This window comes from Rhinolophus hipposideros (genome assembly GCF_964194185.1).
Source record: "Rhinolophus hipposideros genome assembly, chromosome: 14".
NCBI lineage: Eukaryota > Metazoa > Chordata > Mammalia > Chiroptera > Rhinolophidae > Rhinolophus > Rhinolophus hipposideros.
The window spans coordinates 36,164,978-36,181,329 of NC_138060.1; the positions used below are offsets into that span (position 1 = coordinate 36,164,978).

At 34.7% G+C, this 16,352-nt stretch overlaps 1 protein-coding gene across 1 annotated transcript in view; it reads left to right on the top strand.

The window, feature by feature from the left end:
* MRPL3 (mitochondrial ribosomal protein L3) overlaps positions 1-15,650 on the top strand; it is a 34,756-nt gene extending 19,106 nt beyond the window's left edge. The window contains exons 7-10 of the mRNA XM_081072810.1: positions 6,140-6,248; positions 11,011-11,088; positions 11,363-11,440; positions 14,192-15,650. Of these exons, the coding sequence (XP_080928936.1) occupies positions 6,140-6,248; positions 11,011-11,088; positions 11,363-11,440; positions 14,192-14,344 (418 nt within the window). The 3' untranslated portion in view covers positions 14,345-15,650. The remainder of the gene's footprint in view (positions 1-6,139; positions 6,249-11,010; positions 11,089-11,362; positions 11,441-14,191) is intronic.
* The last annotated feature ends 702 nt before the right edge of the window (positions 15,651-16,352 follow it).

The following is a 16,352-nucleotide window of genomic DNA, read 5'->3' on the forward strand; positions in this document are numbered from 1 at the left end:
CTATTAAGTCCTGTCATGATATTGCAGAATTGGTTATTTGAGTTTTTTTTCAAAAGGAACAGACTGAACTCGGGACAGCAAATGCAGTGTTCTGGGTTTATTTAGGCCACCCAGGAAATGCTCCCTTTTACAAGAGGATTCAAAGGAATCACTGCACATTTGACTCTTTGTACTTTGAATGAGCTAAGTTTGATGTCAGAAAGCTACTGTGTTTCCCCGAAAATAAGACCGGATTTTGTATTAATTTTTGCTCCAAAAGATTCATTAGGGCTTATGTTCAGGGGATTGTCATCCTGAAAAATCATGCCAGGGCTTATTTTCCGGTTAGGTCTTATTTTTGGGGAAACAGTATAAGCAGTGCACTCTTTGCAGTCACTTGTTGATAAAAATGTTCCCAGATATTGATGGGAGTGTCGTGATTTTTAGACAGAAACAGAATACCTGCAGTTCAGGCCATGCTACGAACTCATCTAGAGAATAACAGCTGTACAGATGTTTCATGCCAGCTTTTAACTATATGTGATGGAGCACAGGGCAGCTGGCAAAGTCCACCATGACTTGTGGGCTCAGGCGCTGTACATCACTGATCAAATAGGTTTAGACAACGCCGAACTGGGTGGAGGTTGACTCCCAGAATTCATACGGATCTTCAGTCGAGATGCTTTATCCTTGAAATGTGTGGAGATGAAAGTAGATAGGTAACAACTGGGTGAGTTTGTTGAAATAAGGAGAAGCTATAATTAAAGATTAAAATGTTTGTGCCATGTTAGTTCATCATAAATTAAAAGCTAATCCTGATGGAGATAGTAAATTAGTTAATAGGGCCTTTTATATACATGCATTTATTTTAGCAAATATTGTCCTTTTTATTTACTGGAATTTTTATTATTAAAAGCTTCTTGGGTAGTTTGAATCTAAAACATAACAAAGTGGTGTTAAGTTACATGCTACAAGAAATTCTTTTGGTTGTTGGTTTGGACATTATGCTTTTATTCTCAACAGTACTTTTTCACAATTAGAGATTTCATCTTACTCCACGCTGTTCTCACTGGTTCAGTTTTATAAAGAAGCCCAGTCTTGATTTTGGCTAGGAACTGACATGAGTCTCCATTTCCCTGTGTTCAAATGTAATGTTTAACCATAGAGAAGCTGGTTTTAAACCATTGATTTCTTCACCTTCCCACCTTCATCTCCGTCTTCATTTATTAAATATAAAAACATTGCCTGATCTTGGGGCATCCTTAGAGATGTCAAGAATCCTCTCAAGTTACTGGTTTTCTGAGAGATTATGTTCAAGCCATTTAAACTTTATTCAGCATACATCAGCTGAAGAGAGAAAGTTAAAGCTTAATTTGGAAATGGTTCTGATTGACAAAACCTCTTTATAGTATGGGTTTTGATTTTTCTAGTAAAGAAAATCAAGTACTTTACAGCTGATGCAACACTGGTGACAAACACTTTTGGTCCTAATAGTGGAAAGATAGACAATGCAGCAAGAAGTGTGTTGAGGCAGAGAGAACAGAGTGAGCAAAGGCATGGAAGAGAGTGGTGTATTTAGGGATTCACAGTGTAATCTCCTAGATACTATGTTATGGGCAGGGTTTGAAAAAGTAGGCTGGACCCCGTTATAAAAGGCCTTGTATGCCGCCAGGTAAAGAAATTGCTAGGGAATATTTAAGGTTGTGGTTTCGTTTGTTTGCTTGTTTTTGTTATTGCTGTGTTGTTTTTTAGAGCAGGAGACTGCTTGTGTGAAAAGCTTATTAGCTTGAGAATTTCACTCTAGTGTCCAGGGAGGAGGATGGATTGAAGAGAGCGAGGTGATCCATTTTTGTTTCTGAAACTTTGTAATCGAATGGCTGAGGTACTTCTAATTAGATATGATAGGTACATCTGTAAAATTGGATGATAGCAGAATTCTTGCCAGAGGGCAAGGTTTGTGGAACTCCAACTTATTAGTAATAGCTTCAGGGGTCAGCACTTTTTCTCAAAAGGCCAGATAGTAAATATTTTAGGTTTGCAAGCATTGTGTTCTCAGTTGCAACTACTCTGCCATTATAGCTGTAAAGCAGCCATAGGCAATAAGTAAGTGTGCAAGGCTGTGTTACAGTAAAACTTTTGTTTACAAAAACAAGTGGCCAGTGCAGGCCATAGTTTTCCAGCCCCTAGTTTAAACCATAGTGAGAAGATTATCGGAGGAGGACTCTCAGATCATCCTTCTGTGTAGCAGCAAGGGAAAAGGAACTTCTCACAGAGCATTAGGGAAGCACAGAAATAGGGGGAAATGATGATTGGCGTGGCGGGGAGATAGTGGCAGGAAGGGCTAGAGTAAAACTCTTCTGCTTTGAAAGAGACCATAGAATTTGGAACACTGACTGGATGTTTGATATTAAGGAATTACTATTTTTTTTAGATTGTGATCATGGTAATGTGGTTTTGTTCTTTAAAAGGATCCTTATCTTTTAGAGATCTATATTGAAATATTTATGGATGAAATGACATCTGGAATTTGTTTCAAAATAATCCATTGGAGTTGTAAGGGAGGAGAATAGGTGAAACAAAATAGTCCTTGAGTTCGTAATTGTTTGACCCTGGGTGATGAATACATAGGGATTCATTGTACTAGTCTCTTGCTTTTGAATATGTTTTAAAACTTCCATAATAAAAAGTTATTTTAATAAAAGGCTTTGGATTTGGGAATTAAGGAGTTAACCTCAGAGTGAGTTCCAGAGAACAATTGGAGAGAAAGAAAATTGCAGGTGTTGGATTGGAGAGGAAGAAGCAGTTTGCATCCTGAGGAGGAGGATGAAGGAGTACAGAGCAGAAAGAAGGTAGAAGAACCTAGTGGTGAGGGAAAGACGCGGTGATGAGAATTTTGGAAGAAGTTCTCAGAGGATTCAGAATGGATGGAACTGAGAGCACTCCTCACCTCGTGGGCATTTTGTTTTATCCCCATATACAAGTATATCCAGAACCATGCAATCAAAGGTAGTTTCCTACAAAGTGGGGAAATACTGATGGGTTTGTATTAAACCCTGTTCATTTGCTGGTAGACATTTGGGCATTTGTCACCATTATGGCAAGGGAATGAAATTCACATAGTAGTAATCTCTAGAGATTTATAGAATGCAGTTGGAAATACTAAATTATGCATTCTCTTCTGCAAGAGTCTTACAGTCAATATTACCTTTAAGTCCCCATCTCCTTTTCCTTAGTACCATCTGCTTAGACTTTTATAAAAGGCATGCCCATTGTACAACATTTGGAAACTACAGGACAAACTAAAGGAAACTAACCATCTTTTGTCCTAAGACACAGCTGTAGCCAGTAACAAAATCACTCTGACTTCTCTAGGTGGGCACTAGGGTTAAATAATGCACGATTCCTGCCCTTCATGAATTTACCGTTGTTTTCTTGAAAATAAGATGTGTTTGGACCATCAGCTCTAATGTGTCTTTTGAAGCAAAAATTAATATAAGACCCAGTCTTATTTTAATATAATGAATCTTTGGCTTAACAAGTAGAAATGCTCTGAATAAAATATATTTTTTATGTTTTTCTAATTTTCAGATGTTTTACTAAATTTGGAACTTTTTACATTGTGTTCTTTTTTATTTGAATTTTCCTTTATTTGGTCTTTTTTGTCTGCTGTCATTAACTAAAAACAGCAGCAGAAAAGGGGTGGAGGGGATAAAGCATGTGTGTTATGTGTTGTGTATCATTTCGAGTAAAATGAAGGTTTTCAGTGACCTGTGAAAACCTTATATGTGAAATGTGCCTGAGTATGCTTAAGTATAGATTAGCTCATTTCTTTTGTTTTGTTCTCAAGTTGGGTGACAACTGAGAGAAGCAACACAATAGATACCTGTACCACCCATGTATCATCAACAGGTGCACTCTATTCTCCATAATATGAATTAAGCCAATAATTTGCCATGTTATTTGTGTTTTATTCTTTTGTTTAAAAGTTACTTATTGAAGAGGTACCCATTGTACACAGTATAACAACATGATGCATTCTAGAGCTAGATTTAAAATCTGTAATTAGCCGACAGATAATTAGCACTTTCAGGATACCATTTTCATCTTACAATCATTTACTCTTAAAATGAGCTAAATTATCTTTTAAGTAAGAGATGAATCAGTTTGAGAACTCAGAATACTGGCAAACTTTTCTACCAACAATGGCCAGTGTTACAATGTTCATTTTAAAAACATGTTCATTTTAGATTTAGCATTGCCAGTCCCCTCCCCTTTTTTCTGTCAAGTGTTATTTGCCAAACAATATCATAGGTTCAAATGACTCTTTAGGTACTTCTTTTTTATTTTTAAATTGCCAAGCTTTTCTTTTTCAACTGTGTTCTAAAATTCAGTGTTAAATGGAACTATTTAAGTTACTGAAGCAAAATTTCAGTAAAATAGTTGATTATCATAGTTTTTCTTCTTAGATGTCACCCTCCTTTGCAAAATGCTTTTTTTTTTCATTTAAAATGGTAAATGAAGTTTCCAGTTTAGCTCTTTGATTGGGAATAAGCATTATTTTGAGTTTTTGAGGCAAAAAAGAATTATGTATGTAAGTGATGTGTTCGCTTGATTAATATGAAGAAAGTGGTATAAGCCACAATTAAATTACTCATATACAAATAACTTTTGACCTGTGATTTGATACTATTCAGTTGTTAGGTTCTACATATAGTTCATATTGTTTTTATGGTGAATTCTTATGTTTAATCGTTTATCTAAAACTATTATCCATATGGACTTACTTCAGTCCATTACTCTCTGATAATTCTTTGCTAAATCCATAGCAAAGTCCTTGAGAAAATAACATGGTTTTCGTAATCATTTGCTTTTGATCCTTTTTGTAAATCACCTGAATTAGTCACTGTCTGTTTAATAATAGCTACTCTTGTTAGGGTTAGGAAATGTGACATTAAAAATAGTTGACATATTATCTAGTGAAAGCTGAAAAAAATGTTCATCTTAAGAGTCTATGAAAATGTTTCCAGTATAACTTACAATTTAGTCTAGCCCTTTCGTTGTACCATTTGTGCTGATATATTTGACAATCAGAGACAGACTTTAATAATGCTTTAAACCTTAGTTTTGTTTGCTTTCTACCTGCATAGCAGATTGTTTCTCTAGTTAGCGGACTTTGAAAATAGAAGGGTTTTGTTTTAAAAAATGAAATTGTATTTTAAGAAATTGTTACACTCTCATTTTATTTCTCCATTAGCTTCTTATTCAAACCTTGAAACTAAGATCCATCTGATGTCTTCTGAAAGTAAAACATTAAGCATTTAGGGCATTATTATTGTTTTATTTATATCTGCTGCTATGTAGCATATTACCTTAAAGCATCACAGCTTAAAACAACAAAAATGTATTGCCTCACTGTTTCTGTAGTCAGGAATCCCGGTACAACTTAGCTGGGTACCTGTGGCTCAGGGTGTGTCTCACAGGCCGTACCAAGGCATCAGTCAAGGCTGTGGTCATTCCGAGGTTTGCCTCCAGGCTCACAATCATGGCTGTCACCAAGCCTCAGGTCCAAAGTTGTTGGTCGGAGACATCCTTACCTCCTCTCTATAGAATAGCTTTTGTTATGGCAACAAGCAAGAGAGTGCCAAGATGGAAGCCACAGTTGCTTTGTAACCTAATGTCAGAGGTGACAGCTTACCACTTTTGCCATAGTTTATTCCTTAGAAGGAAGTTGCTGGGTCCACCCAGACTCAAGGGGAGGTGATACACAAGAGCATAGGTACCAGGAGGTATGGGGATCTTAAACAGTTGTCTGCCAAATCTTTCATGAGTACTTCGGAACTTCTAGAAATTTACCACTTTTACTATGCTGTTTCTTGGGATTATGATGATAAAACTCCCTGTTCAGATTGAACTACCTTTTCTTAGCTGGCTGTTGTCTCACAATCTTGAATTAATCATCTTATATAAAATGAGACTCCAGGAAAGAGTGCAAATCAGGTCAGATAAAGGAATGTTCATTTGCAGTTTTGCTTATATTGCCTTTTCTAGTTATTTAGATAAAGAGCTTTGTTAAAACTCTAAGGTGCTATCAAGAAAGTGAACAATTGGGTGTATGTTATACTCTGTTCAATATGTAAATTCTAATGTTTGTCTTGTTCAGTATTGGTAAAGGTTTCCAAGGTGTCATGAAAAGATGGGGATTTAAAGGTCAGCCTGCTACTCATGGTCAAACGAAAACTCACAGGAGACCTGGAGCTATTTCAACTGGTGTAAGTATAACTTAGTGATGCTCTTTTTAATGCTAAATATTCAACTTCTGCGCATATAGGGCTTTTAGTCTGTCCTTGGGATCAAGTCACATAATTTTAATCTGACTCAAGATGGGTCCTAGTACTTGTCACCCTTTTATGGGTCTTGGCTTTACTTACTTTCCAGAGCCAGACTTGAATCATTTAGTTATATACTACTCAATATGGCAAGGGACTGAAATTCACATAGTAGTAAGCTCTAGAGATTCGTAGAATGCAGTTGGAAACGTTAAATTATTCATTCTCTTCTGCAGAGTCTTACAGTCAGTCATACCTTTATGTCCCTCATCTCCTTTTCCTTAATACCATGTGCTTAGACTTTTATATAAATCTAATACATACCTACAGTCAGCATTCTCAATATTTTCTACCTTCTTTCTCATTCCCATCTTTGTCTCCCATCCTGCACTCTGAAGTCAGCCTCAAGAAATCAGGGAGTAGAATGCCTTTTCATCTGGCCCCACTGATAAACTTCACAGAAATTTTTTTTGGGCGGGGGAGGTTGTTGTTGGGTTTTTTTGTTTGTTTGTTTTTTGCCTTAAAAGAGACAGGAAAGATTGTCAAGGATAATAATAGTACAAGGGAAAAGTAGTAGAGAAGAAATGGAAAAATAAACAGTAAATGCATCAGAAACGGAGAAGGACATTGTATTGCTACTTCAGTCCTTTCCCAGAGATACAGCAAGAAGAGTTGGTGGGGAGATGAGGGTAAGGGTGGTATTCTTTGGACTATCAGAGTAATGCAAGGTTAATCTCTAAAGCTTGATATATGTATACATACGTGTATATGTGTATATATATTTTACTTCTTAAGAAATACAGATTGAAGCTACTCTTGAGTTACTAATTTCTCACCTAGTAAATGGTGTTATCAAGCCACTGGTAAGAATAGAAAATAGTGCATCCTTTATGGAGGAGAGTGTGGCAGTATCTAACAGAACTATATAGCAATTCTACTTCTAGGAATTTACCCTAAAGATATTCTCCCAAAAATATAAAAATGCATTTGCACAAAATTAGTCATTGCAACATTATTTATAATTACAAGCATAAATGTCCGTATCTGAGAGATTGGATGAATGAAAGATGGTACATCTACCCAATAGAATACTATACAGCTGAAAAAAGAATGAAAAGGCCATTTCTGAATGATGGAGTGATTTCTAGGATATAAGGAAATGCACATATTGTCTGCTTATTTTTGCAAAAAGAAGAACCACAAAAATAAGTCAGAAACTAATGAAATTGGTTACCTACAAAGCATGGCTGGGAACAGTATGGAAGGGCTTAGAAGTGACAAGGGGGATACTTTCCTAGATACACTTTTTTGTTTTACTTTTGGAACCATGTTAATGTTTTACATATTCAAAATAAAAACAAGGATGAAGGGGGGAAATCCATAATAGAATATGATTAGAAAATGAACCTAACTGTTTCAAATGAATAACATAACCAGACCAAAAGGGTGGGAGGAACATGGGGAGAGTGACTCAAGTACTTTTGAACATACCATGTTTCCCCAAAAATAAGACCTAGCTGGATCATCATCTCTAATGCGTCTTTTGGAGCAAAAATTAATGTAAGACCCAGTCTTATTTTAATATAAGACCAGGTCTATAATATAGTATAGTATAGTATAGTATAGTATAGTATAATAAATATATACCTGGTATTATATTAATTATTACTCCAAAAAGATGCATTAGAGCTGATGGTCCGGGTAGGTCTTAGTTTCTGGGAAACATGGTAGTAGTTGGCTCTGTATGACCTGAGTCTAAATTTAAAATGTACTGAACGCAGGTGTTGAATTCTAATTATGTTTGTTATTTGCAGTGGTATTAGTTAACAGTTCTGAAATAATTTTCCACGGATTGTAGGATTGAGTTTATAAGTAAATATATTTATAATCGGAGCCAAGTGTCTCACTATTGGAGAAGGTTGTTAAGTTATGAAAAGGAGGGAAATTAGAATGGACCATATAGTGTTGAATTCCAATTGTAGGTATCAGTATATATTTGCTGTATGTTTATGTAAAGAAAAAGAAATATAGATATGCATGTGGATGTGTATATGTATACTTCTGTCTTAGTTCTGTCTGCTGAAAGGACCTAAAAGAAGAGATATTTCATAGCAATGAGCACACCTAGAGCCTAGATTTGGTTTCTATACACCATTGCCCACTAAAAGGAACTGGGGCTCATTGGAGAACTGACTGATACCATGCATGGGACAGGAAGAGTACAAGATAAACCCAAGCCAGCTGTTCAGGAAATCAAGGAAGTACTTTTCAAATGATGGCACAATAGGCAGTAAACTCTCTGATAATTGGCTCTTAGTAATATTGTTTTGGACATGTTTCTTCAGGCAAGGTAAACAAAAGAAAAAATAAACAAATGGGACTACATCAGACTAAAGGAAACCATCAACAAAATGAAAAGACAACCTACTGAATGGGAGAAGATACTTGCCAATATCCAATAAGGTGTTAATATCCAAAATATATAAGGAATTCATACAACTTAATACCAAAAAGACAAACAATACTATTAAAAAATCAGCAGAGGACCTCAATAGACTTTTCCAAAGAGGACAGATTGCCAATAGACATATGAAAAGATACTCAACATCACTAATCATCAGAGAAATGTAAATTAAAACCACAATGAGATAGCACCTCACACCTATCAGAATGGCTATTATCAAAAAATCAACACACAAGTAGTTGGTGTGGATGTGAAGAAAAGGGAAGCTTCATGCACTGTTGGTGGGATTGCAAACTGATGCAGCCACTGTGGAAAATAGTGTGGAGGTTCCTCAAAAAATTGAAAATAGAACTACCTTATGACCCAGCAATTCCACTTCTGGGTATTTATCTGAAGAAATCCAAAACATTGGTTCAAAAAGATATATGCACCCCTATGTTCATTGCAGTGTTATTTACAATAGCTAAAATATGGAAGCAGCCTAGGTGTCCCGTCGACATGACTGTTTCGACGAAGAAGATGTGGTATATGTATATACAATGGAATATTACTTGGCCATAAAAAAGAATGAAATCTTATATTTGCAACAACATGGATGGACCTAGAGGATATTATGCTAAGTGAAATAAGTCAGAGAAAGACAAATACCATATGATTTCACTTATATGTGAAATCTGAAAAGCAGAGTAAGTGAACAAACAAAACTCATAGATACAGAGAACAGTCTGATGGTTGCCAGGTCGGGATGGGGACTGGGTGAAAAAGGTGAATGAATTAAGAAGTACAAATTGTCATTTACAAAATGGTTGTGGGGATGTAAAGTACAGCTTATTAAGGAATATAGTCAGTAATACTGTAATAACTGCATGGTGTCAGGCGGGGGTGCAAGACTTATCAGGGGGGTCACTTTGTAAGTTATATAAATGTCTAACCACTGTGCTGTACACCTGAAGCACAGTAGACTACATATTGTATGGTTCCATTTATCTGAAATGTCCATCCTAGGCAAATCTGTAGAGATGAAAGTAGATTAGTGGTGTCACAGGGCTGGGGTGGGGGTTGGAGGGAGTGACCACTAATGGATATAGAATTTCTGTTTGGGATTGATAAAAATGTTCTAAAATTGATTGTAGTAATACACAACTCTCTGAATATACTAAAAACATTAAGCTGTACACTTTAAAAGGTTGAAATGTGTGGTATGTGAATTACATCTCAATAAAACTCTTAAAAATGAGGCATGCAGAAGAACCTATTCTTATAACTCAGATTAGTTATTTGTCATGAAATACACTGTTCTGTGTTTGTAAATACTTTCATTAAGGATTAGCTAGTGAATGTCTTTACAATCCTAAGAGTTAGAGTATACCTTTAAGAAGAGCAAATTTAATTGGGGAGGGCTTTCTTTTTTTAGTAATGTAATATTAAGCAAAGTGCTTATCACAGAGTGTATTTGTAGAATGAATGATACTTTGTCTATAATATTCAGAATTGTCTTTGAAACAGGTTACGTTAATGTTATGAGTTACTTTCACTGGGGGTTTTGCCTATTACAGTGAGAGTAGTGATGGGAAGATTTTTATATTCCAGGAATTCATGTGTTCTGAGAACCTTTGCCATTTTAGATGTAATTCATATTTTCTGTTTTAGATGTAATATTATTATCCATTATCAAAGCCAAAATCAGAGAGACTGTGAAGCTGTTTGATTTATGTGACTCAGAGACAACCAGGGCTGAACAAACTCAATATTCAGATAACTAACTCTGTCCTTTAATCATTCTGGTGACAGAAAGTAACATCAAAAGCAAGGCTGGCGGAGTAGGGCCATTTCAGCAGCCGTGGTGTGGATGGAGTCCATTAACCCAGTTAATATAGAAGATTAATGAAAACAGGCCAGGCAGTCAGTTTTTTCTTTGACTGGTGGTGCAATGTGTTTGGATGTTCTTTATTTTTCTTTTTTACTTCTCAAGCAGTATTAGCTCAGTTGCTCCTCTCTTGTTACTGAGTTTTTTTCCTAAATCTGTTCTTAGTCTGTATTTATTTTGTTGCTGTAATTTAGATTAGATCACCCTTCTAGGATAAATGTCTAAATCCACGTTTAGCTCTTTACGGGGGCCTAGCAGAATGGGGGGAAATGAAACATTTTAGTAATTCCTATCTTAGTTTACATTTTGTGTTGATCAATACTGTTTGAAATTGAGAGGGCTTTAAACGCGCTCATCTTGGTTCTCTCATACAGGATATTGCCAGAGTCTGGCCTGGAACTAAAATGCCTGGGAAAATGGGAAACAGAGATAGGACAGCATTTGGACTGAAAGTAAGTTTCTGCAGTGGCACTTTGTAGGAATGGTTCAATTAATGCCTAAATGCAAAGGCAAAAGAGTACGTATTTATGTATATCTGTTTAATTATTGTTTGTTCAATTTAATGTTTAAATAACTTAATGATTGTACTAATAGGTTTCACAGTTATTGTGGGGTGGAGAATACGTGAACTGTGTGTGTGTGTGTGTATGTGTGTGTGTGTGTGTGTGTGTGTGGTATATTTTCAGATTTTTAACTTTTAAAGTTTGATTTCATGTCTTGCTTTAGGTGTGGAGAATAAACACAAAGCACAATATAATCTATGTAAATGGTTCTGTACCTGGACATAAAAATTGCTTAGTAAAGGTATGTATAGCTATCTTTATTTTCCGTTGTTCATATATGTGGATATGAATAAAATTCTCCTTTGACCCGTAAATATAGCTTGAACATAAGTGTGTTTTCCACACATTCTGTGCTAAATTGTTTCGCTTTTTAGTAGCACCTGAGTGAAAAAAGTTGCACAAAGTAATCTATAGTATATGTCTATAAACTGATGAACCTGCAAAAAGGTAAGCAGAGGCTCTTTAGAAATATAAAAAGGAGATGAGGATACTGTTCCCAAAATATCGATATATTCCTCTCCTTCCAAAAAACAACTTTTTATTTTTTTTAAGAGTACTTTGGCACAGGAACCAGAAATACATGAGGTGGAAATTAAATGCGAGAGTTAAGAAGAAACATTATTAAAGGTAGACATTTTAAGGAGAGATTCTATTATTATTACTAGCATTACTCTGATTGTACTTTTAAGTATTTTCCTTAAAAATATACATGTTCATTTTTATGTCCAAAAATATAAAGAAGAAAAATAACGTGTACAGGATAGATTTGAACAAAAACTTAAGCTTTCAGAAACTTACTTCCATCAAATAAAATACAAAATAAATATTCTGCCTGGGATTTAAGCCAGTATAATACAAAGTGAAAGATCACTTTTGAATTTTGAATCTTCCTTTCTGAAAATAAATTTGTGATAGAAGTGATAATAGCTGGTCCTGGAAATACATTCTTCATTAATTCTCCAACAATAACAACAAAAATATGTTGAAACTTAAACCTCAGATTTTTCAGATTGAGTCTCTATGTATGCTTTTTATTTCTTCAGGTAGGTTCTATTACTAGCATAAGGTACAATATTTGTTTTAATCTTAAACAGTAATTAAAATTTCCTTTCTGACACTTCACTTTTTGACTATTCTCAATTTTCTTTAAAAATAACATTTAATAAACACAAGGGTTTTGTTTTTGTTTTTGTTTTTGTTTTCTTTTTTAAGTTTGCAGGTGTTTAGATTTCCGTAGGTTTTCAGTGGGTTTCCAGTCTCCAAGAGACTACAAAGACAGGTAGATGAACCAGCTAGTTGTCATTGTACCATAACATTTTGTCTTCATAAGTCAACGTATCCCTACCTTCACTTTCCAGGTTGATTGTGTATAAATAGCACAACCTAATAGAAGAGAAAAAATAAAAATGATTATTTTCCATAATATTATACTGGATAGCAGATGAATTTTTAAATGTTCTCATCCCTATATCCTCATTTATAATTTAAGTTTATTTTCAAATGTGCCCGTTTTTGTGTGTGTGTATGTGTCCTATCCCCACCTTTCCTCAAAGGATTTGACTGGTTTGCCAATATACATAAATATTATAAAAGAGTAAGGTAGATTGTTGAGGGTGTCTTGGCTAAGGCAGGTAAATAATAAAGCTGGGGTAAGATTAAGTGCACGGAAATACATACCATGGAGTCACATTTGTTAAAGCTGGGCTGCACACCTTTGACCCTCAACATTAGAGCCGATGTCATCATTTATGTTTCAAATCAATGGGGTATGGTACTGTAGCATTTACAGTTAGGGTAGGTAAGCAGTGCTTTTGTCTGACATATGCCTCAAATATGATAGGTCTGTAAAAATGTAAAACTGAGAATTCACATTTATGACTAAATGTTTACATTTATCAAATTAGCACAGAAAGTTTTGCTGGTTTTGTTGGTTTTGTTATTTGCTTGAGTTTTATTTTCAGTTATAAATTCTGACAGTTTAGATTGATAAAAATATAACATTTTTATCCCCAGAAGTTAAAGTTCAACCCAGTATTAGTGATTTGGAGGGGGGGGTGAAGGGAGTTTATTCTGGGTAATACGCCAATAATGAAAGAGTAAATGAAAAAGATGAAAATAGATACATTTTTATGTAGTTGGCTGTTTAGAAGCTATATACTTATTTCAACCAAATTATTCATTTCTTATTGTCAAAATGATTATGCCTTATTTTACTTCATGTGTATAAATAGCATGTAATTTTTAAAATTTATTTCTGAATGAAGGCTGTATAATAAGCTTTAAAGAACCCAATGATATTTTCCAAAAATAAAACCCATCATTTTAGATTATATCAATATCTGTACTATTCCTTGCTTTATGAATTCACAGATATAATTAAAATATTTTTAGAATATAAAGGCAGTAGGGCTACTATAAAGACTTATGGGCTTATTGTTTTTTGTTCTGATCTTAGCTTCTAAATGAGAATGCTGCATGTTGAATGTAAGCTAATTTCCTTAATAAAACTTGATATTTTTGTCTATAATTAAGATTGATAAAAAATACTAGGTAATTTTTTTTTTTAACCTCAGCTCAAAAAATGCTATGGGAGAAAATAAAATAAAAATAGATAATATGAATAGATAAAATCAATAAAGAAGTAGATAGTAATGCCTTTCACGTATATAGTTTATATCAGATTTTTACATATCAATTTGGATATAACTGATGTTTAAATAGTAATTATAAAATATAATTTATCTTGTTGGACAGTTCTGGAGATTTATAAGTTATGGATAAGATAAATAAATCAGTGATTTTTGTATGAGATAGCTGATTAACTTGAAGATTGTGTTTCTATCTTTGGATTAATTTATTGGTATAAAAAGAATATATTGAGTTCCTTAGAAAATATAGGAACAGATAGTCTTTGATGATGAGTAAGTAAAACGGGCTATCATTGAGTAACTTCATTGATAGCACTTAATACAACTTTGCTTCCTCCCGCCAGATCAGAGATTCTAAATTACCTGCATATAAGGATTTCTGTAAAAATCTACCATTCCCTACATATTTTCCTGATGGAGATGAAGAGGAACTACCAGAAAATTTGTACGATGAAAATGTGTGTCAACCCGGTGCTCCTTCTATTACATTGGCCTAACCTCATTGGACATTGAAGTACTTGACGTATTTTGTGAGCTTTGATGAGCCAAAACAATAATATAACCAGCAATTATATTTTGCTTTCTTAGTCACAATATCACACGTGTCATCTTTGTCAAGGGCATAAATGTATCTCATTCATCCTCCAGCTGAATTTTGTTTTAAAAATTACCACATTAAACAAATCAGTTGAGTAGATTGGATATGCCAGATTTAAATGGACTGGCAGTTTAAGATGTTTATAAATTTAATTTCTTTTATTAAAGATTTGTCTATCTTTGTGAAAGGGTGGTTGTGGAACAGAAGCAAACCATATGGGAACTATGGCATAACCTAGTTAGGTAATAGAAGTCATTTCTTAAAATTCATTTTTTATCATTCTTCCACGTTTGGGAGCCCTAAAGAGAGAAAGGAAGTGAGATATTTACTAAAAATTACAGAAATACACATGTTATAGTTAAAGGCCTAACAAATACAACCAAATCATAAATTGTGGGTCCTAGTTACACTTCTGTTGAACTCAACTATAAGATAGGTATAATCAGTTTTCCTTGATGCCTTCCAAAATGGATTTGAAATGGCCTGGGATTGTACATCCAACAAATTTTTATTAATCACCTATGTTAATGGCTCCTGGTTTCATTATATGAAACTAAAATGTATTTACTAATGGCTACTTATGACAAATAATTAAGCTTAACAATGTAAGTATAAGCAGGCCTCATTTAACTACTGGATTTCCTCTGGCCCAGATTCCTGAAGCCCCACAGAATTCATTTTAACTCCAGATGTTTTCTGAGATTCATATGGCCACCCAAGAGACTTATTAACAATAGTGTTAGGTCTCCACATAATTTCCTGATAACTAATGGATTTGTTATTAAAAGGTCCTACTGGGTGGATGGGTGGCTCAGTTGGTTAGAGCACGAGCTCTGGGCAATGGGGCTGCCGGTTCAATTCCCCCACATGGGCCAGCGAGCTGCGCCCTCCTCAACTAAAATGAAGTCAATGAGCTGCCGCTGAGCTCCCAGGTGGCCAGATGGCTCAGTTGGTTGGAGTGCGGGCTCTCAACCACAGGTTGCCGGTCGACTCCCACAAGGGATGGTGGTCTGTGTCTCCTGCAACTAACAACAGCAACTGGACCTGGAGCCGAGCTGTGCCCTCCACAACTAAGATTGAAAGGAAAAGGACAACAACTTGACTTGGAAACTTCCCGGAAGTACACACTGTTCTCCAATAAAGTTCTGTTCCCCTTCCCCGTTAAAAAAATAAATAAAAGGTCCTACAATATTTTTTTGTCCATATCACATCTCTCTTGTTCTTAATTTTAAATCCAAATGTAGCCACATCTTAATGTTTTTATTTATACTTCATCTGATTCTATTAAAGATTTTTAGGAACTGACAGGAGATCCATGCAATAAAATAGTATAGTAAGGGGAAAATAGGACGATATAAATCAAAATAGGTGGAGGATTGGAAAAGAATAATGCCAATATAATACAGATAAGCAGGTTGTGTTATGCAGTTGTTATACTCAGTTTGGCCATGAGCATCCTGGGTAGCAAAGTCAAACAAATAACATTGATCTGTTATATATTTATCTTTAATCATAAGATCCTCAAGTCATTTTAAACTGGAGTAAGTCTTGTTACTATATCATTTTTTATTAAAAACAAAAATAGCTTATCAAACTGGAAATTCCTGAACTTGTTAAAAGACAAGCAAACATCATACTCAAGGGTAAAGTATTAGATGCATTCTTGTCAGAGCAAACAAGGATGCCCTTTACTTGTTCTATTCAACAGTGTTCTTAAAGATCCTAGCCACTACAATAAGAAATGGTAATTATATAAATATTGGAAAGTGAGAACAAATCTTATTTGTAAGAAATACGATCTACCTGGAAGATTAAGGACAATTAACTGAAATTATCAGAACCAATGAAAAAAGTTCAAAAAGGTGACCAAATACAAGTTAATGTAGAAGTATATAATAGCAGTATTT